Source organism: Gymnodraco acuticeps, unplaced genomic scaffold (assembly GCF_902827175.1).
Source record: "Gymnodraco acuticeps unplaced genomic scaffold, fGymAcu1.1, whole genome shotgun sequence".
NCBI classification, from domain to species: Eukaryota; Metazoa; Chordata; class Actinopteri; order Perciformes; family Bathydraconidae; genus Gymnodraco; species Gymnodraco acuticeps.
This window is the reverse complement of record NW_022991123.1, coordinates 50,065-71,955: the sequence shown is the minus strand read 5'-3', so window position 1 is coordinate 71,955 and position 21,891 is coordinate 50,065. Positions and strand designations below refer to the sequence as shown.

Sequence of the window (21,891 nt, the reverse complement as noted above, 5' to 3'; positions counted from 1 at the left end):
TCTGGTGCTAGCTGCTCTAACGGATATAAGAAGTAGATGTTTCTACAACCAGGGTGGAGGAGAGCTTTCCTGTCAGACTGAGAGGCTCAGTGAGGTAAAGGACTCTGAGTGTTTAGCCTAAGTTATCTCAGTAGGTCTCAAACAAATATGTAAACAAATTATGTAAACACATATTTCCAAGGCACTCCTTTATAATTATTAGGATAAATAAAAACAGGTTTGAAATCATTCCAATGTATACTATAGGACAGTAAACCAAAAATAGCGTTTAAAGTTGGAGAGATACAAAAATATGCATAAATAAATAAATGTTAAGGTAAAATAAGATATAAATGAACAACAAAAATAAAATAAGTTACATGTATTTGTTATTGGCTATGGTAGGTTATTGGTTATGTTCACATACTTATTTGATTATTAAAATATAAACCGATCTTTTTCATATGAGTGTTTAGAGTTGTACCCCCTAGATCAGGTCTCTAGTAATTGTGTGCTCAAAGTGCACTAGATTGAAGCATTTTACTTTATGTTAAAAAATAATACCCCCCCGGACCCCCCTAGAGGATGTGACGTCCACCCCCCAATTCAAACATGTTCATACAATACTGAAAACATTTGAAGCCATTTTGACGATGTCAATACGTTTCTGTTTTTGTAGTGTATTTGTCTTTTGTAGAGATTTTTCATTTATTCTTTATATATAAAATCTCGCCTAGGGCAGCAAATTGGCTAGAACTGGCCCTGGTACACTTTCTTGTGCTGGCAGACACCATGGGCGTCGCAGCCATTATATGAGGGTGGGACAAGTCCCCCCCACTTTTTCAAATGATTAGTTTAGACCCCCCCCACTTTTACCATGTGGAAAGTCCGTGAATCTGTCTATCCACTCGCCGCACTTTGTAGAGCGCTGTGTCAGTGCTTCACTATCAAATCCATTCCACTTGCTTATTGAGAGAATGCCCAAATCAATGAAACTCCGTACCATGTTTTCACGGCTACTTTGTACCAAGGCAGATTCTCACATAGCGCGCGCATGTTCAAGGAGTGTTGCCATAGTTGGACATCTCAGATCTGTTGTATGAAGCGATGCCGGTAGAACAGGTAAGGCACACACACCAAATGTTCAGGACATTGTTAATACAGCGAAAATCAAAGCTGACGATCTCTTGGTTTGATATGTTTTCTCCCCCAGACAACATGGACATAAGAACATTGTTTTCGAAGAAGAGGAAAGTAAGTCATCAGCTGGTAGCAGTTAATCAGTTAACAGTGATGGCGGCGTCTCACTTCTGGAGAGGAGTTTCGTCTTTATGTCATGATAGAGAGATACAAATACTGAATAGTTTAGATGAGAAAAGGCATCGAAATGCCAGGTTACTAGTATTTATCATGTAAACAGGGAACATGAATAACCCGATCTCTCTGTGCTCATGTAAACACCATGATGTCCATGTAGACGCAGTCAGTGTGTTTTACTGGAGCCTCAGTTCGATAAGAGATTATTTTCTGAGTTCTTTAACTTCGGTACTCTCTCTCAAAATGGTAATGTGCATTATGTTTTAATTATACTTCTTATCATTCAGAAGCTTTTTGTGTGTGTTGTTTATGTTTTACTGAGTGCTTATCGGCAATTTCCATCCCAGTATTCAGTTAACTATTTATTTTCTGTGCACATTACATAGACTAGCTAATATTCTACCTACTGCTTGAGACTTTGAGTCTTCAAAATGTCCAATGTCACAGACTGGGACTTACTTTAGAGTCAGTTGTATTTACATTCAGTATGACTTGTTATGATTCAATGTGAAAGAGTATACGGCTCAATAAATAATGATCACTTCACCACCTCCCTTGACATCTAGGCGCTTGAGAGTGAGTCAGATGCAGAACACAGGGACAGTGGAGAGAGGTCCATTGCTGAGGTGAGTGATGAAAGGGAAATGACAGTTTAAATTGTGATGTGGACTCTCATCCCAGAATGTTAAGGAAATCAGTGGGGATATTGAACAGGAAGCATTTCAGTCAAGGGGCATCATGTGACCAATATAGACAGAAGAGCAACATTTATTTGAACAAGTCAATGATACCATTCCTAGGTGAACTTAACATCTGTATGGAGTCAGATCAGTCTCAATATTAATAAATGCTCACAGAAGGATTCACAAATGTATTTTGCGATTTATATATAAATGACTCTCCACAACAATATCTCTCAATGCACTCACAAATATTTATTGTTGTATATAAATGTACAAAAAATCGGCATTTAAACTGCTTTTTATTAATTCAAAGACGGCTCTGAATTAATAATCAAATATGTTTCCTTTCTTTACTACTGGATGAAATTACAAAATGTATCCATCATTTTCCTCATGCTAGTATAGCCATCAAACCACCTAAAATGCACCAGAATACAGTAAATCTATTTTTTTTCCCGTGGTGGGGGATCCCCACAGCCGCCGTTAAAAATGTCCCCTCCACATTCGGGATGCTTCCTACGCCCATGGCAGACACTTGGTAACAAATTGGCGGGGCGCACTTCGCACGCGCACACACTAACACATTTCACACGCTCACATTATGCTGTGCCTTAGCACCGCTGCTATGACTCCATCCTAGGGGAACCACTGTATATTAACTAGGGCCGGGACTCGATTAAAAAAATTAATCTAATTAATTAGAGGCTTTGTAATTAATTAATCGAAATTAATCGCATTTTTAATCGCATATACATATTTTACCTAAGAACAGTGAGAAGCAATTTTTTTTCACATGGATTTTAGTATACCATTAGGCGCATTCACACCGCAGTACTTTTCCCACAAAGGTTCATGAGAATTGAGTTCATGAGAACTCTTTGAACCTGGGGGAGGATTAGGCAAATGAAGCCGCTGACGTCACTTCTTCTTCTTCTGCTTTGGGTTTACTGGCAGGCCGCAAACCACTTCACGGCGTATACTGCCGCCCAAAGTCCCCGGCCGGAAGTCCCCGGAGTTGGGGACTGGCTTCAGTAGAAGCTGCTGGGAGTCCCAGCAGCCTTCCGAGTAAATCGCCAGAACGCCGACACCTCCTCATCTCCACCGCTCCCATGTTTTATTTTGTGTTGCCATAAGTTAGTCTCTCTGCGTTTCTGCGCTGGGCTAATGCTAATAATGCTAATGCGAGGATAATAAAATGGCGGCTTCACAAAACTTTTTGGGAGTTTTACGGGGCGTGGTTTGCAATCCGCCCAGCCAATCAGAAATATAGCTATTTTCTCACAAGAGAGCCGTACGAAAGTCCCTGCTCTCTAGCAGCTCTCTAGCAGGGACTTTCGTGGGGGTAAAAAGGTTCTCATGAACTAATTTTAGTACCGGCTCTTTTTGGTGTGAACGCGATAAAAGAGGCGAACGTCCACGCTAGCTTCCACGCTAGCTGCTATATGTTTTTGCATTGAGGTGATACTTGAGGCTTGATGTGCTGCGGTGATATGCGAATTCCTTTTTGCATAATTTGCACACAACCGTGCTCTTATCGACGCTTCCATCCGTCCGTTTTTTAAAACAACATTTCCCACTGTTGTTCACTGTGGTTTGTTGTTGTCTGAAGTCATGAACGTTAGTTGGTGCTCCAGTATAATCGGTACGCCTGAAACTCATCCAGTGAGAAACGTTCCGCGGTGCAAAAATAAGTGCGATTAAAATGCGTTAATTTTTTTAACGCGTTAATTTTTGTGTAATTAATTAATCTTAATTAACGCGTTAAAGTCCCGGCCCTAATATTAACTTAAACTACAATTAACTAGGTGATATTTCTCCCAAAAAGAGGTCAATATTACATTACATGTTACTTGTTATCCAAAGCGATTTACATACTCAGTACTGTGGACAACCCCCACAGGAGCAATTTGGGGTGAAGTGTCTTGCCCAGGGACACAACGACATGCTGACTGCAGTGGGGTTTGAACCTGTTTGAACCCTGTTCCCAACCCCAACGCACTATTCCACAACCCAATATCAGATCCACTCTTATGTTGGAACAAGTATACAACTTCATACATACATTCCAATACCAATGTGATGACATAGAGATCAGCCTTTTAGAAACAAAGTATAAAAAGACACAAAACGATGCATAGAGCCATAATGTGGCTTTTCTAACTAGATGCATTTTAATAAAATGCTTTGATGAGTGAGTAAACATATCCGCCAAGATAATATCACAAAGTGATGGGGGAAGGCAGCCTTGTCATACTGATCCCTGCAGGGCAAGGAGTTCTAAGAAGCATTCTGTCTACTTTTCCCTTTTTATCTCACATTCATACATACTGTTTTTACCATCAGTCCAATATTACTAACAAATCAAAGCACATATAAAAAAAGTATACAAATAAATAACCAGGGGACAACAGTGTTTGTCTCCAAGTGGGGCAGAAGGGTGGAAGGAGGGTCCCTAAACCCTCCTTCTACCCTTCCAAACCTAAACCAACCAACCAGACACTACCTAAGTCTCCAGGGGTAACAGTCTATTCAGTCAATGCCAGGACAAGGAGAGAGAGTGTGTTTGAGAGTGAGCGAGAGACTAGCACAAAGAGGGGATATTGGCAGAGTGGCATCAGCACACTGACATCAAAAGGAACGGGTTGAATGAATGGGGGGGGGCTGTGATTGTCTGATGTGGACAGTAAGACAGAGAGTGAATCAAACTGAGATGAACCCCACTGTATTGTTTGTTGTATGAATATTCTGGTATAGTTCATAGCTACTCGAATCCGTAAAAAGAAGATGTCTATGTTACAGTAAGACAGATATGTGGCACCAAGACGTATGCGAGACAAATATTTTTTGCGGAAGTCTATGACACCCGCCTCCTGTGTGGTTCTGTGTTGTATGAATCCAGCGCAGCGAGGAGCACTTGACCTGCTGATTAGCATGTGAAATGTTATTTCTCTCTCCAGTCCATTCACAGCGAGACAAACAGCAGACCGAGAACAAGCTGCGCTGCTGTCTGTGTTTCTGACATGGGCAGAGGAGGCAGCTCCACACATAGCTGAGAGCATGGCCCAGACGTAAATAAAGTACATGTTTTTAATGGTTTAAACAGGGTGCTAGTATGCAAAGACCTCATCACTAGAAATGGAAAGTAAAATAAATTAAACTTGGACAACAGAGAAAATAAAGGATTAAATTGTTTTATTATTATTCATAATCAAAGCTACTTACTTCGATTAAGTCTGCTTTGTGATTTCGCATTTTTATTGTGCCATTTCCAGTGTCACAAGTCCATTCTAACCACATGCTATTTGAACCTCTGCATTATGCTAATACAAATGCATAATGCAAGTAAGAGACATTAAGGGATCTAACTTTTTTCCCATTCTTACTGTCCAGGACACTATCGTGAATGACGTATGTTACTTCTCTGACATTATATTATGTCAACACTAACTGTTATCCAGCGCAAAGTTGCATTCATTTGAGTTTGCATGCTTACAAAGCTAAATTATGAGCTCCCATTAAGAGTTTTGCTCCGAGATATTAGTATGGGTTGTAATTTAACAAGAAATTGTATTTTTGGATTAACTGTATGCTGATTACTCAAGGATACATTTGTTTCGGACGGGAGCAGGCTTGTTTTGCTATCCAAGATGCTAGCCAACATATAAGCTAACTTCGCCAGCTAGCAACTGTTGAAAGTTGACGTCCAATATGTCTTCATTAGCAGTGGCGGCCGGCCCATAGGGGCGCTAGGGGGCGCCGCCCCACCTCTTCCCACATACAAAAAAAAATATTAAAAAAAATATTAAATTAAAAACAAAAATATTTAAAAAATATATATATTTTATATTTTTATTTTTAATGAACAAGGTAAATATCATACAATTGGTATCACTAAAATGTATAATCTACAATAAAATCTCGTTTAAAGTTGTGTTACGATGTCTAAAGTTACTGATAAGTCACATGTTTCCTGCCTGGCCTTGCCCGTGGCATTAGTCTATCATTACCGGGCGCCGTGCAAGGAGCCCCCGAGACAAACAGCAGCAACCAGCACGTTGCAAAAGTCTCAATAGTAAACTGTGCCGCCGAAACATAATTTCAGCCAATCAGCGCTGTCAAATATTTTGGTCACGAGGGCGCTCACGTAGGCACCCACGTTGCTTACGTGCGTTGACGTGAGTTGTTTTTTAGACTCGTGAGTGACCAAGGTGACGCAGTAGTTGGATGAGAATAGTGTGCAGGTGGAGTCGGCGGACCTCGGTCCGCACCCAGTTCCGTGCAAGAGCTACTCTCCAATCCTTTCCAAAGGAGAAGTTTGGGAGATAAATTGATACTTAAAGACCTTGGACCGGACCAACCCGATTTGTATATATCACAGCAAGCTCGTGAAAAAGACAAAACGTATCAACGAGGCTAGCTGGATGCAAACAGGTAAATGCTATCTTTTGTTCCCATGCTTGCTCTTCAAACAGCCGGGGACAGATACGATCTGTTCAGAAACTAGACAAAAGTTAAACAAGTACAAACCACAGACTGTCTGTGTCGTGGAGAATACAGTCGCTGGTTTATTTATGTCTGTATAGGCCGTTGTTGTGAGTGTGGACGGTCGGAGCATATATAACGTTAGCTTAGCCAAGCTCCATTCAGAAAACAAGCATTCTAAAAGGTTTTTCGCCTGCCGTCTGTCTGCAGACTTGTCAAAGCATTAATTCATGGTTTTTACTAACCGGTATCAGTATGTTGTTACGTCGGCATCATTTAGAAACGTGTATTACAATTAAATCACGGTAAAATATGTTCATTTTGTTGTGGTTGTAGCTCCCGAGCCAGCGCGTCTTGTTTGAATGATGCGAGTAAACACAGCTGGCAGCCGCGGTGAAACTCGAGCGACTAGAGCGATGCGATAGGAGCGTTTAGAGCGAAGCGAATATTCGCATCGCGTCCGGTCTGAACGCAGCATTAAAGCGAGCTCCACGCTGCACTGGAAACGCGCCATTACATCACCAGAAGTCCTAATTTAAGGGGTCATTTCTCCCAAAAAAAAATGGTTTGCTCACTATATCAACAGCCCCACCAAAAATATTTTCCACCAGCCGCCACTGTTCATTAGTCTGTGCCTGCTAATATGACAAACTCATAGAAGGGTTAAACTCGCCTCTAACGCATGGTTGCTTGCTAGAAATTAACAAATGTTTCGACATACATATATCCTAAAAGATAAAGTACTTGAAAGTTTGAAAGGGGAAGATTCATAAAAGGTGCATATGAATGTATATGATTGAGAACAACAATTGGGTCAGATGTTTCTCTCACATAGGGAAAAGAAGGCCGGACAGACAGATAGTTTGAAACGTGGGCATGAATTCAGAATATGACCTAAAGACCCTCCTTAGATCCTAAACTAGGCCTCATTTCAGCACAGGAGACTGGGTGTGTGTCTGTTTAATCATATTATGTAAATGCACATATGCTTGGGTGTGCCAAATATCAGCAAATAAATCAGAAACAGATTTACTGGTCAAGTTTAGGTACCTGCCCAAACAGATACAAGCAGATGTTATTGGCTCTTACAGCTGTGGGAGTGTTTGTTACACACAAATAATTTGCAGGATTATATCCATGTGCACAGAAATGCAGCAAAGTTTTAACATTGCTGCTCTCTCACAGTACCACACCTCTTCTGTCAGCGCTGGATCAACCAATGCTGCTGTGTTCACATGTCACTCACAGCTGGAATCAAGTGCAGTTATGCACGGCTCAGACTGTGCGTTTCAAATATGAACCAATGGTCCATACACGATCTACGAAAAGAATATAGCTTGAAATGTCATTTAAACCAAGACCATACAAACTTGAGTTGAATGGACTGAACACATTGTTGTAATGGTGGAGAGATACAAGCAAAGGTAAACACGTGAAATATTTGTGAATATTTAAAAGCACCAGTGAGAGAAATGAAAATGAGTGAAATCTAGGAGAGGGAGGACAAAGAGAACGAAGGCAGGTGGAGAGAGACTGGCCATCTGGTCCTCATTGTTCTCGTCTCACTACCACTGACCCCTCCCTGCACGCGCACACACACACACACACACACACACACACACACACACACACACACACACACACACTTTGTGCTCCTCACACTTATCAAGAATTCAACAGCAGTGACTCTGTGGGGAAATGTTGCATCCAAGATGATACAGCACTTCCTCTTCCTCATCACACGACCATATGTATGGCTGCAATTCACACAGGGGATTGTACACACCTATGTAATAATTGATTGAATGAGGCTGTAATCACAATCATGTATCATCAACCTTTACTCACACTCGACGACAATTGTCCTCCCAGCCTCTGCTTATCCCACCAGTGTGTTTTTGATCAAATAAAGGGACTCCAGTGACATAAAACATTGACTAAGAAATATAAAACAGCCAGTCAAAAAACGGTTTCACAGTGGTCATTGTTGCTTATCTTTTGGTCCAGAAGTAATACATTGGTTTAGTGCTAAATATTAAACTAAATATGATGCATGTATTTTAAAAACCAGTGCATATTCTAGGGCTGAACAATTTCTTTAGATATTGGAGGGATTGATCATTTTCTCCTTATTTAAACAAAATAATATGATTAAAATGATCACGGTTAGATTATTCAGGACAATCTGTAAGACACATATATATTTTATTTAATTATTAGAATACAAATTGACATCTATGCAGCACCCAGGGTTTCCCACACATAGACTATACTTGGGCGGGCCGCCCAGGTATATTAACGGCCGCCCAAGTATATTTCGCGACCCATTTAGGTTTTTTTTTTTTTCCGTCCGTGACCACGACGCCATCTGCGATCGATTAACTTGTGGACAATGATCCCTCGCTCTACGCCTCCTGTACCCAGGCCCGGACTGGCCATCGGGAGGACCGGGGGGTTTCCCGATGGCCTGGCCTGTTAAGTGGCCTGCCTCACACAGGGTGACTGGCTGTTTACATGATGTGGCCTGCCGACATGGCCACTGTCATACAGATCATAAATCAAAGCCCTTGATTGGTCTCTGTGTGTCATTCAAGCTCGGGATAACCTCAGCTCAGGTGAGGTAAAGGACTCTGAGTGTTTAGATAGTTAACTTAGTCTAAGTTCTCAGTGGGTCTCAAACGGTTTGGTCACCATCTATGTAAACACATATTTCATAATAATAATGGGTTTCATTTATAAAGCACTTCATATTTGAGGGTGTCAGTGTTTTTTCATATTGGAAATGGTATGTTATTGGTTATGGCCATGATTTTATGATTATTGAAATGTATACAGTTCTGTTTCATATAGGTGTTCCCATAGATCTAGTCTCTTTATTTTCCCCTCAAAGTGCACCAGATTGATGCATTTCACTCCAACATTTTTAAAAAATCGTACCGGGGGAGCATGCCCCCGGACCCCCCTAGAGGATTTCAGGTCCACCCCCACTTAAAATCACATGGATAGGTTCCTAAATACATTTACCATTTATAAAAATAAAAAAAAAATAGTAAACCATGTCCATATATGTTTATTTGTGGGTAGTATATTTCAACTATAGGGCTATCACTATGGGCCCTGCCTGCACGCCTAACAAGCGACCAACAGAAAGGTTCATGTTAATGTTGTTGCATGTCACCACAAATTCTTACCAACACTGTGTGACCTTGAGGGTGATGAGATGACAAAACTCATAATGTATGGGAGTCTCTATCGAGGTTAAATATCTCAAATGAAAATGAAGGACCTCAGAATCTGAGGGAAATGTAAGCACCAGCAACAAATAATGAGACTGACATTGAGAATTAAAAAAGAAGAACTATAGGGGAAGCTGAATCAAAAGCAGTCAGAGGGACCCCTCAAAGAAGTGAGGATGTGAGTGAAGAGGAAGAGAGAGAGGAAAGAACGAAGTAGAAGCATGAGAGAACAGAAACACATTGAGACTGAAGCAGAGGATGAGCTAGCAAATGATCTAGAAGGTCAAGCTGGAATGGAGCCAGCAGCATCTTTTTTTATTAACTTCTTTCAGACACTCACATCACTTCCTCCTGTTCATTTCCTGTTTTATAACACTTTCTCACCCTCTCTACTTCCTTGTTTCCCACTATTGTTTTGACTTGATAATTCAGTTGCTGTCACCATTTCTTCTTTTGTGGTGAGATTCAGGTGTTTTCCCAGTTAGTTAAAGTAAAGAAAATATTCTTTGACATGAAAATAAATGAACAACTTTGTGGAGTATACAATATTGTCCTTAAACAAATATTAGTTTTTCTTCATGCCGTGATTCCACGCCACGACATATCTCTCCTGAATATACAGTACGTATTACTCTGTTGTTATGAGCAACGGTGGACCTACAGTATGAGACTTTACTACCGTATATAAGTTAGTGGCTTTGGATAAAAGCAGCAGCTAAAGGACATGTTATATTAATGTAGTACAACATGTCTGTCTGATACACATTCAAAGTCCTTCTCTCTTTCAATTCTCATGTATTTTTTTGCCCCTCTGCAAGCCCCTCTAAACCCCATCACATGAGTCATCAGCCACAGGTAATCCTCTATTTGTGTATGGTGCTTATACCTGCTCAGTGTTTCACAGTGTGCAGGGTGTCATTAAGGGTTTATTGAGGGTTTAGTGCCTTAAGATGTACTTGTAGCAATAATGCTGTTGTTGCCAAAACTACAGCAAAATACACTAAGGCAGCAGAGACATAAACATTTACTGGTGTTCGAATGATACGCCCACTACCTGCATGTGAGTGATGTCCCCCAAGAGTCCACACTCAGAGTAACCTGACACGCAGAGTTTCACAACAACTTAAAGCGCGCTGACCCTCCCCACCTCTCATCTTACTTTCCCGGGGTTACTTCCTGTCATTTTCTTCTGATTTATGATGTGAAGACACATTGAACAGGCAATATCCAGCCATCAAACTCAGAGGAAATGTAGATCCTTAAGCAAATGTATTTACTTTTGGGGATTTCTGGTTTCAAGAAAGCCCAGTTCCCTAAATATAATATCATAAATGTTTTCCCTTGCCCCTTTACATTTTTCTTTGAGGTCACTTTAATTTTCCTCCCTCTCTCCTGTACTTAGCTGCTTCCTACATCTTGATTCCTCAGCTGTCTCATCCTATCTAAATCTTTCCTGATTCCATCTCCCTCCAGTAATATTCTCCCTTGCTGTTTAACTGCTGTCTAACCCTGTTGCCCTCTCCACACGTTGTTGTGCCGACTACTCCGTTCAGCTCCCTCTCTCTGTCTTTGTCTCTACTTTGTCTCACCTTCAAAGAGTCCAGTCCCCTGGGTTTTCGGGTTCAGAGTCAATGTTCAGCCCCGTAAGAGGTGAAAGAGAAAGGTGTGATGAGGAGAAAAGAGAAAGGGATAGTGAGAGATGGGTCAGGTGGGGACATAAAGCAGAAGCTTCAGGACAAAAGAAGAATAGATACTAAGTTCAAGAGTCACAGACCAAAAGCAAAAATTCCATAAAAACTCTATTGGTTTTGCAATTCCAATCATTTAGGCATATAAATCAAATTTGTGAAAATGGCGCAAAACTACATTAACACAATTTATGGAACAAAGGCACAAGGTTAGGGGAACATAGTCCACACTGCTTTGATATATTTTGAGAGGCCTGATTTTAAACAGTTTTGAAGACTTCACGTCAAACTAGGGCATGGTGGCCAACATTTTCATCACTACTCAAAATAAAGTACCAGTTTACATGTTTAGATTTTTTCACTTCTATTTAAGTCATTTTATTTTGGGGATCTGTAAGGACTTGGCTTTGGAATAGCAGGGTTCCCGGTTCAAGTCCCAAATTGAAACAAGTACATAATGTGGACCCGCTATTTTAGAGGTGGGCACTACCAACTCACTGTGTGCGAAAAGGATTTCATTAAAATCCTCCAGTTCCAAATCTTGACTATTAAACCTTTTTTACAATACTTTTGCAATGGCTTCTTAAAAAAACTTTCCATTTTCAAATCTGTATTCGTCATTCAATAAGAGAATCCCTCAGACCTAGGACTGGAGATATACAAGACAATGCTGTTAGGTCGATAGCCAGATAGTCCCATGGGGGTTGGCATCTCATAGAGAATCATGCAAACATGATGTGTATTTCCCATGTTTAACGTTGGTGTCCTGTCCCACTAACCTGGTTTCTTGTGTGCATGTAAATGTTAATGTTAGGTTACAAGCCCTCCTGCTCGTCACCACAATCCACCTCCCTCCCCCTGCGTCTCTTGGGAGTCCCACATCCAACCCTTGCCCCCCTTCTACTGTGACCCTAACGCCCCGAGGCATTGTGGGGGTCTGGGAATGTGTCTCCTTCAGCAGGACCAGCTGGAGCGAGAGGAGCAACATGCTGCAGGAGCAGGAGAGAAGCATGCCCTCAGAGTTTGAAAACGCCCCTCAAAGAAACTGATGACAAATCAGTCTTTGTAATAGCCATGAAATAAAAGGGGGTGGGGTATTTGCTAACAGTGGCATTTTTACTTGTAACATAATTGTTCAAACCTGAGCCTCCCCTTAAAGTAGCTCAAGTCTATTACCAACTCGTGTTTCATATTACACTGGTGAAGTGAAGTCCACAGTAAAATCATGAGATTCTGCCAGTTCCATCATAAGTCACTCAGGTCCTTTATCTTATTGTGTTATCACAATAGAGGCTTATTTAGAATGGTAAGAAGCATCTGTTGCTAACAGGATACCCACCGGTTCACACAAAATTAAGTCAGTAAAACTTGAATTAAGGGAGAGGCAACAATACTATTTACTTAATAATATATACATTTTTTTATTTTTTTTATTGAAGTGACTACAGAATTGTACGGAGCCCCTAAAGGTTCATGAAAAAAAAAGTATCTTGTGTGCACAAAATACTTTCTCGTGCGCACAAGATACTTTCTTATGGTTAGACACATCGAACTGCCCGATTATTACGCCATATTATTAGTTATATAGCAATGTTAATTTTGTTCACAATATGTTCAGTTCATTTACCTTTTTTTTTTTCAACAGAACCGATAAGAGTACTGTTAAAGGACCGGATCGATAAGCGGTATCGATAAAAGTAGTAGTACCGTACATTTTTAGACGATATTTGATACTCTGATCTTTTCATTTATTTTCAGTTTGCTTCAAGCAGTGGCTGTACAAGAAAGACGTGGAGGACCAAGAAAAGCTGATTGGCAAAGACCGGAAGATACATAACAGAGAAGATAATGGATATTAACAAGAAGAAAAAAAAATACGTTAACATTTTTTTTATAATTTCTTTGTTGCTGTTTACATTTTGAATTATATTTGTTATTTTTAAATCAAATGCATTATATTATATATTTATTTAGATGTAGGGTTTTTATGTAATATTATTGTATTGTTAATGTATAATTTATTAAATAAAAATACAGTTATGAACACTATACAATGTCTTTATTTTGATAGTTACCAGAATACATTGTATATGTATGTAACATAAGCTGGTGATAGATAGATACATCCCTGCTGAAAAAAGATCTCCCTCTTAATCTACAGGAACTGTGTTTGTTCTCTCTCATTCCAAAACTCTTGTATTTCATTTAATGCAGAGCAGGAACACGGCATCAATGAGTACGAGTAGCAAAGATTGGAAAATGGGCTTCCACTTTTTGTAAACAACACACTAAAGTCTTCCAAAAAAACAAATAGCCAACTATTGGTGTCCTTTTGGCTTTAATTGTTTTCCTCACTTCAGTTACAATTCTGGTGTACGGATTCATCGGCCGGGTCCGCTGCCAAAAGAGCCAGAGAGTGCCACGCACCAAAAACAAGCACATTGGATCCCACTTTTCATACAGAACATGTTAAAGACCCAGACATACCAAAGGACCTTCAAAGAACTAGTGGCGAAGGAACCGTCGTCTGTTGCATCTTCTTGACCACTGCCAAGACTACAGCTAATGTCCAACTAGCTTGTTCTGCATAAATATATGAATTTGTTGTAAGAGTAGCACAGTTTGTTTAAGGCAATAGTTTGAGGTGTACTGTTTGCATAGCGAGTATGATCAAGAACAAAATTGTAAAAAGGCGGACATATCTTCTCTGCTTCAACACATGTCAATAACTGCAAAAAATCCCACCCCCAAAACGTTTTTTCCTCAAATAGACCTGTCGAATATCTGCATTAAGGTGATGTTAATTAACTGCAACTGGAATATATAAACATTTCCAGCTATTTTCAAGGGGTTTGTACATTGCAAATAAAAAGGAGCTCAGAAAATTTAAATATCTAGTATGAGAATATCAGTTTGGTAAATATCAGTATTTTGATTCATGAGAGGAAAAGGCTCAGAACGCAACATTGACGGTACTTCTTCCCCACTTTATAATTATTTATAACCTTGATCTTACACTTTACTGACCTTGTAACAATGAGTAACCCCCAAACCTAACAACCCCCCACTTTGCCTCCGAGTTCTGCTCTGCTTCTCAAAACTCTCACTTTCACCTCCTGTGTGTATCACAGCCACAATGGAGTACCTCACATCTGTTCGACAAAACCAAACAATGGTGGAGGAGCGAAAGACAGAAAGAGGGAGAGAGGGAGAGAAAGAGAATACGGACTCCCCAATTATCTCACTCCTTCTGCAACAACCACTCCCGACTTTTCTACGACCCCCTCACTGGACAAACACAAACACACAGGAGTTATCTTTCTATCTCTCCCAAGGCCCTTGGGACTTTTCCCCATTGACGAAACGTAACACTTGTACAAAACAGAGGGAGAGGAAGGGGTGAGAGAGGACGAGAACTGGGGGAGGATGGACAACCAAAGTGAACTCTCTGCTCATCAGGCCTTGAAATATTCCATTCTTTCCACCAAACCAAGGTCTCTCTCCAGTTCTTGGTGTCAGGAGGGTGCAGCAGCTGCTGTCTGTGTGTGTGTGTGTGTGTGTGTGTTAGTAGTGATAGTGGGTAAGGGCTAAAGAATGCAGCTAACTCCTTCGTGCACTTGTCATTTGCAGCTGCTCCACACCATCATATTGTGAATTTCAACCCAACACAGAAAACCACATAAACATTTTCAGTTTCTGACAGAAGTTCCATGATACTATAAACTTTCAGAATGAGCTGAACCAATGCAAGTGTTTAAAGTATAGAGCAAATCAACCGATAAAGAGTTGTAGGTCAGACACCTAATTACTTTGTTTAAGGCCTCAGATGCTTAAAATCCCAAAAATCCTCAATAACATTTGTTTGGAATCCAAGTTCTAATAGCATTTTGTATTCTGATACTGCTCATATTTACCTTTACTGTGTGACCCTGCTGGCAATTAATGTGTAATTAATCATATAATCCATTTCCAATCGGAGGTTTGACCTACTCTTCATTGTACATTTTACAGTAAATGTTGTAATAGAAAAATATTATACTCACTTACTTACTTTAATAATGTCATTGTGTGATTCTTATTTTCTAATGTTTATCTTTATTTTCTACTTCTCACACTTCTTATCTAAGCTTGGGAAAATTCCTTTTTAAGAAGATGTGTTGCAGTGTTGTTAGTTACACTCTACTTGCACCAACAGTATGACCTTCCACTCAGGTGAACTGAGAACATCCTGATATGGCCTCCCTAACTTCCAGAATGCTCCTTTGTTATCACCAAGCTTCACCCCTCCCTTTCTCCTCTCTCTGTGTTTAAATATGCAACCCAAACTCTATTCTTCGTCTTTCACTCTGCATACTGTACGCTCTCTTGCAAGAAATAAAATATGACAAAAAACAGCTGAATGGTTTGATTCTCTATCCACATTTGATGAATACATTCCCACCACAATGTTGAGTAGGTATGTACTCTCAACTTTACCAAGATGAATAGTATCAACAATGGCGTGATCCAAATGTAACCATAAAAAGGGTCCCCAACTCCAATCAAAACAGCACTGGTTGTGTTATGGCTTTGTTTATAAAAGTGGGGACAGTTGGCACAGCAGAAAAACAGGCCAAAGTATTTGTTCCTTGCTATAACGCAATATTTACAATTATATGTGTTGATATGTTTATTTAAGTAAAACAAATCAGTAGGCAAACTTCAATCAAAGATAGTGATGATTTTACAAAATATCTATGTGGCCTTGTATCCTATGACTATGATTATGTAGCAGAATTTTTTTTTTTTTTATAAACACCTGAAGGTGCCACAATGCCTCTAAACCCTGAATAAGACCCCCAAACGTGACACCCATGCACAGTTAACCCTCCCTCTCTAGCTCCCACAACAAGTCTTACCTGTGTCCTGTCTGAACTGGTGCATTGACTGGAGATCTATGATGTACGGCGAGAGCCGGTTGTCCACCTGGCCGAGGACCACGCTTCCTCCGCGGGGGTCGCTGCTCCGGATGGCCGCCTCTATCTGGTGGGAGACGGCGGGGCCGTAGGGCCGCCACCGTCCGTGTTCGTTCAGCCATTCCCACACCACCACGACAGAGGCCAGGAGCATGTTGTTACTGTTGGCCCTGGAGAGGAAATTAAAGATGAAACACCAAGTAAACACTTATTTGTTAGCTTCATGCATCGCTAACCACAGCGGAGGGATTTGTTTGCCAAAATGAAGGCTGCCTGCTCAGAGCAGAGGCCAAATTTAGACACACTGTCCTTTTAATTGCGATATACATTTGAATAATACCCTTTATTTTCTATCTGTGTCTTTCTCCCTCGTCATAAATGAATACAGGCAGTCTGTACTCCCGAAGCTAAAACAAAGCCAGTTCCTTACATGGAGCCGCGGCTGAGCTAACGCCGGGAGATGCAGAAACATTCTTCTACGTAGATCCGAGCTCCTCGCATGGTCAAGCGACGAAGGAAACCCTGGCCCTTGCCCGATTGTCTTAATGATATGGTGTTGTGTCAGCTGCAATAACTGACAACAAAGCGACCTAAATAGTGTGTTGTATTCTTGCTAGTCCTCGCTCAAGTAGACACAACGATAGCTTCTCCGTCGAGTCGTGTATTTCCAGCGACGGCCTCAGCGGAAGAACCCGCCTCGGTGTGGGGAAACGCGTTTAGAAAAATATCGCTTGTTATTCCTTTTTTAGCTGGAGCTATAGTCTATACATCCCGTCAGAACCAGACTCGACAGGGTGAGGATAGCAACAGCAAGTGTGTGTTTGTCTCCTGTAGTTCGGGGCGTAGCATTCCGAAATGTTGAGAAAGTAGTGGCAACAGCGCAACCTCAGTAATAAGCAACCCGGGTCATATCGGAACAGGTTAGACTGGTCTCGAACACAACACTAGAGGGATGAACTAAAAACACATGTATCTAAAAAAAAACTGTCCATTGTGCATTTGTCCAGAGTCTAGTTATTATTAAGAATTTCAAACAACTGACCATAAAAAAACAAGTTTGTCATTTGTAAGGTTTTACTACATCATTAATACAGTGTTGTTAGTCAGGTTGTGGTGGTGGACACTGTATTTTAACATTTGGTTAGGTAATATGCACCAGTATAGAATATGTCATGTCGTTTACACTTTTACATCATTTAAAAACAAATCTTAATTAATCCTTCACCTGTTGATGTGAACTTCTTGGTCCACTATCATGGTCCTGGACACTTGAAACAAAATCCAGGTTCTTCACAGACCTATTCATGAATTACATCTGCTCTTTCGTCCTCCTGGCTCCACCATGGCACTTTCTTTCCCCCAGCCGGTCGAACAAAACCAAATCCCCTTTCTTTCTATTAGAACAATTCAAAGTCCAAATAGAGATGGACTAAACTCCTTCCAAATGTGCTAAGGTTAGGGAAATGTAACCTCCACGATGCATTGAAATGAACTCTGCCATGTTTATCCCTTTGCTATCCTTTAGCGTCCATCTTCATCTTCCTGTGGGGAAACTTGTGGCTGCAGAGTGGGGGGACAGCAGGGGGCCCCCGCCTCTCACCACGCCCTGTAGCCCCAACCGTGAGGGTGGCCCACAACCAATAGAAACATGGTCTCCCAAAACATTTCATGATCCAGGCAACACTGCCGGCCTATATGTAATGTATGCTTTGGTTTGACCTATTTCACATTTCACGTTTTGACGTTTGTCAATTCATTTATGAATTGTTACCAGTAACTTACAATAGTGAAAGTGCAATGGATTAAAGTCATGTTCTGATTATGGTTTTTATACAAAGACAAACAAACAAACAACTTCCTATGGTCCTCTGAAATGACAGCTAGTAATTTCAGAAGGAGATCGCTGAAGACGTATGTATTTTTTAATGTGTTGATTTGCTGCCACCCAGTGGACGAATTTGGAACCACACACTTTTCAAGTAGATACATGTACAGTGAAAATCATGATTTGAATGAATCAAATTTATTAGGGCGGGATTACATTTTGGGTCGAAAATTAATTCCTATAATTTACAGGTATGCAATTTTTTTGAAAACATTTAATAACAAAATAAATCCATATAGCTGGAAAACTAACTATTTATTTGAAAGTGACGTCATGTGCATACGGCAATGGCTCCATAGCTCAGGGGTTAGAGCACTGGTCTTGTAAACCAGGGGTCGCGAGTTCAAATCTCGCTGGGGCCTAGTAACCTTTTACATTTTCTTTGATAAACATGATACAGAGAATGTATATACAAGCATTTAAATCAATAATTTTTAAGCATTTTACAAACATCAAATCTGTAAACATCTAATTACAGTGCAAGCAGTAACAAATAATACATATAATTAATACAACATCAATAACTACATGAAATAATGTTAATCATCATTATAGCCACTTGTTCACAAATCAGAACAACACAGTCATATATAACGGGATCACATTGGACGAAAGCTAATCGCGGCGCGGGATCACATTGGACGAAAGCCAATTGCAGCGCGGGATAACATTGGACAAAAAAAACATTCACGGCTAGGCCCTAGGGTAACATTGCAAAGAGCCACTCACGGCACGGTTACTTCGACCACGGCCCACTTATGGAGGACGATGACGAATGACATTAGATGTGGTAAACCGTAGCCAGATCAGATTCAGCAGCTAACAAAAAACAAAAATACGAAAAACAATGTAAAATTGTTTCTGATAAGTCAAATACCAATGTTGTTTAAGGCACATTTAGAGCCCGGATAGCTCAGTCGGTAGAGCATCAGACTTTTAATCTGAGGGTCCAGGGTTCAAGTCCCTGTTCGGGCGTATAGCCTTTTGTAAATGCTTGAATTAGTTAATTATGCTTTTTATTGTTTATATTTTATACTACTTCAATATTTAACATTTTGAAACTCGTTTTACAAGTGAGAAAGCAAACTAAAATGCATTCAATCGTGAAACTTGTCCCCACTCACTTGGATCAGACTATTAAACAGCAGAGGTGAGATCAAACTTTTACTGCATTATCTGGTGTTTACGATGTTGTCTATGAATGCTGTTGGCAGTGGTTGACTAGTCGGTGTTCTCCCTGTTAAAGTTTGCTTTCCAGTGGGTGATGCAAACAGCCAGCACCATAACCAGCAGAACAAAACCCACAACCATACAGTACCAGTGTTGAAAGAAAGACCAAGAGGATCCTTGAGATGAAAACTGAAGAAATGCAGAGAGAAATAAAACAAGCTGTGGTTAAGATCATTTTTACTGGATTTTTACTGTTAACGTTGCATAATGAAATTACACTTCATACTTTTCCTGAAATGTTCTGTTCCTCCACATCAAATATGGTAAATATTAAGGCATTTACTTGCCTATAAAGTACTTCATTTACACACACAGAACCCTAATGGTGCTAATGGGTAAAAAACACTGGTAACCATGTGTTTTTTAGTACAAACAAAGCAACTTTATATATCCCTGTTGTAAATGCTGCATGTTTATTTACTGTGTTAGACTTAAGTTGTCTGGCAGGAAGAGATTGAACGGTCAGCTCTGACACAACATATCTCCCATTTGCATTATTATTAATTTATGTCTATTATTTATCAAGGTGACATACCTTTGAGTGAGACGCATGCAGAGAAATCTACAGGCTTGAGATACAGCCATTATACTTCAATAAGCAAGTGTGCAACAAGGCCTAGTAAACACAACACAAAATATATGAATCTACCTTGAAGCGTGGTTCCTCTCCCAACCGTTAAAGCTGTCTCCACATTAGCAATACAGTAGTACAGCCCCAGGTCTCCCTCCTCAATATTAGTGATCTTCAGTGCCAGAGATCGGTTCGTTATTTCCAATGAGAAGCGAAAGTTAAGCTGAAACCCTGAGCAAAAAAGTTGTAGTCGGTTGAGCACATATCAAACAATACGATATATTGTACATTTCCCCTCTGTGGGACGAATAACAGTATTCTGATTCTGATGTTCTGTATTCCTAGTTTATGTTTTTTTTACCCCAGTTTTATTAACACATTTGACACTTAAAGAGTTGTTTACAGTATGATTTCTGCCTCAGTTCAGTTTAGACTTTAGTTGTTTTTATGATTCAATTTTGGTTCAAATCAGCAATTGAGACTGTCTAATACCTTGGACTGGTTGTGCCTCTGTGAGGCTGGCGCTGAGGATCACAGTTGGGGTGGAATCAGGGTTGTTCCTAAGCCAGGTTGTATCATAAATGTAGAATATCTTGCAGTTGAGAGTCACTGTTGAACCGTACTGGACATATTGGACCTCAGCAGCAGGCACAAAGGGCATCCAAATACCAGACATCATGATAAACCCTAGAGTGAATCAAATGGATTATTAACTCAGTTTAAACTTAAAGCAAACGTTTAGACTCAATGTTTTTAAACAGTGTTAATTGACATGCAATCATTTGAGTTTAAACATATTTTTTGAAAAAGTATAGTAGTATAGATATAGTAAAGTAGTGCTGATGCTATAGTGAAATATCTCCTTCTTACTATAAATTAATTGTACCCTTTTGTTTACAGCCTACTAACCCAATTTTCTTAATTTTGACAGACTTCTTTCATTGACAATTGTGAGAACTTCTTTCTCCATAGTCAATCTCTGTTCTGGTGACCAATGCTAATTCCACTGCTTTTCTCTATTCTCCTTTGTGCACTTGTAGGCCACAACATGCAATTCCACTGTTATGCACTGGTACGCCTCCAACACAAAAAGGAACTGGTAACTGGAACTGTACATTTAAAAAACATGCGTAGAAGAATACACTATATTGGGTAACTCGATAGGATTGCTTTCACCCACACAAATATGTTCTGCATCCAAATAAAAGTCCGGAATGAAAAATGTTGTGTGTGACTTATTTTAGCGCACATACAGACTTATAAACTAGTTTACTTGAGAGGCCATCCACACCGACTGATGTCGGAAGTGGGAATGCATTTTTTTTTTTTACAGTTGCCAGTACCCCACCTGACAGAGGATAAATGATTTCTGCCCAGCTAACCGGGTAAGAAGTTACCATTACATTATTGGTCGGTGGTTAGCTGGGTTTGTCCAGCACAGAAGAGTGTTTAATGTGCACTAATAACCACACAAATGAGCAATCCTCTTAGTCACAGCGGTGCATGGACCGAAAACATATGAAGTAATCATCTGAAAATTACAATAATAGGTCCCCAAAGCAAAGACGCCTACTATGCTTCTGTCCGTAAAATACATTGCTGTATTCAGACTGAGGTCATCATTTCTTGGTTCTATTATCAACACATCTGATTAAAGATTTCAGTATGGTGCTTGAAGTTTTAGAAATCAACACCTGACTATTCCAAGTTAGTATTTTTAAATATTTTCTTAAAATTCACTTGTACATGGAGGCTTTTTGCAGCTTATCTTTCTTTACCCATGATCTACCTCCTTATTATAGTTGATTTGATTCTCATTTTCCCTCAACAAAACAATTACTATCATTCCCTTCTCATCACTTGAC

At 40.1% G+C, this 21,891-nt stretch overlaps 1 protein-coding gene and 2 non-coding genes across 4 annotated transcripts in view; 2 read left to right on the top strand and 1 right to left on the bottom strand.

The window, feature by feature from the left end:
• The window catches only part of LOC117560251 (E3 ubiquitin-protein ligase DTX4-like), a 40,219-nt gene extending 22,306 nt beyond the window's left edge, over window positions 1–17,913 (bottom strand). The window contains exons 1-2 of one of the 2 annotated variants that reach the window (XM_034237105.1): window positions 17,566–17,913; window positions 16,284–16,510 (exon numbers count right to left, since the gene is read on the bottom strand). In XM_034237105.1, coding sequence (XP_034092996.1) covers window positions 16,284–16,510; window positions 17,566–17,597 — 259 coding nt within the window. In that variant the 5' untranslated portion in view covers window positions 17,598–17,913. Of the gene's footprint in view, window positions 1–16,283; window positions 16,511–16,770; window positions 17,257–17,565 lie in introns of those variants that run through there. The other variant, XM_034237106.1, reaches the window with a different exon arrangement.
• A 601-nt stretch (window positions 17,914–18,514) lies between these two features.
• trnat-ugu lies at window positions 18,515–18,587 on the top strand. Its single transcript has one exon. It is a non-coding gene; the product is annotated as a tRNA-Thr (tRNA).
• Window positions 18,588–19,127: 540 nt separating this feature from the next.
• Window positions 19,128–19,200, top strand: trnak-uuu. Its single transcript has one exon. It is a non-coding gene; the product is annotated as a tRNA-Lys (tRNA).
• Window positions 19,201–21,891: the final 2,691 nt, after the last annotated feature.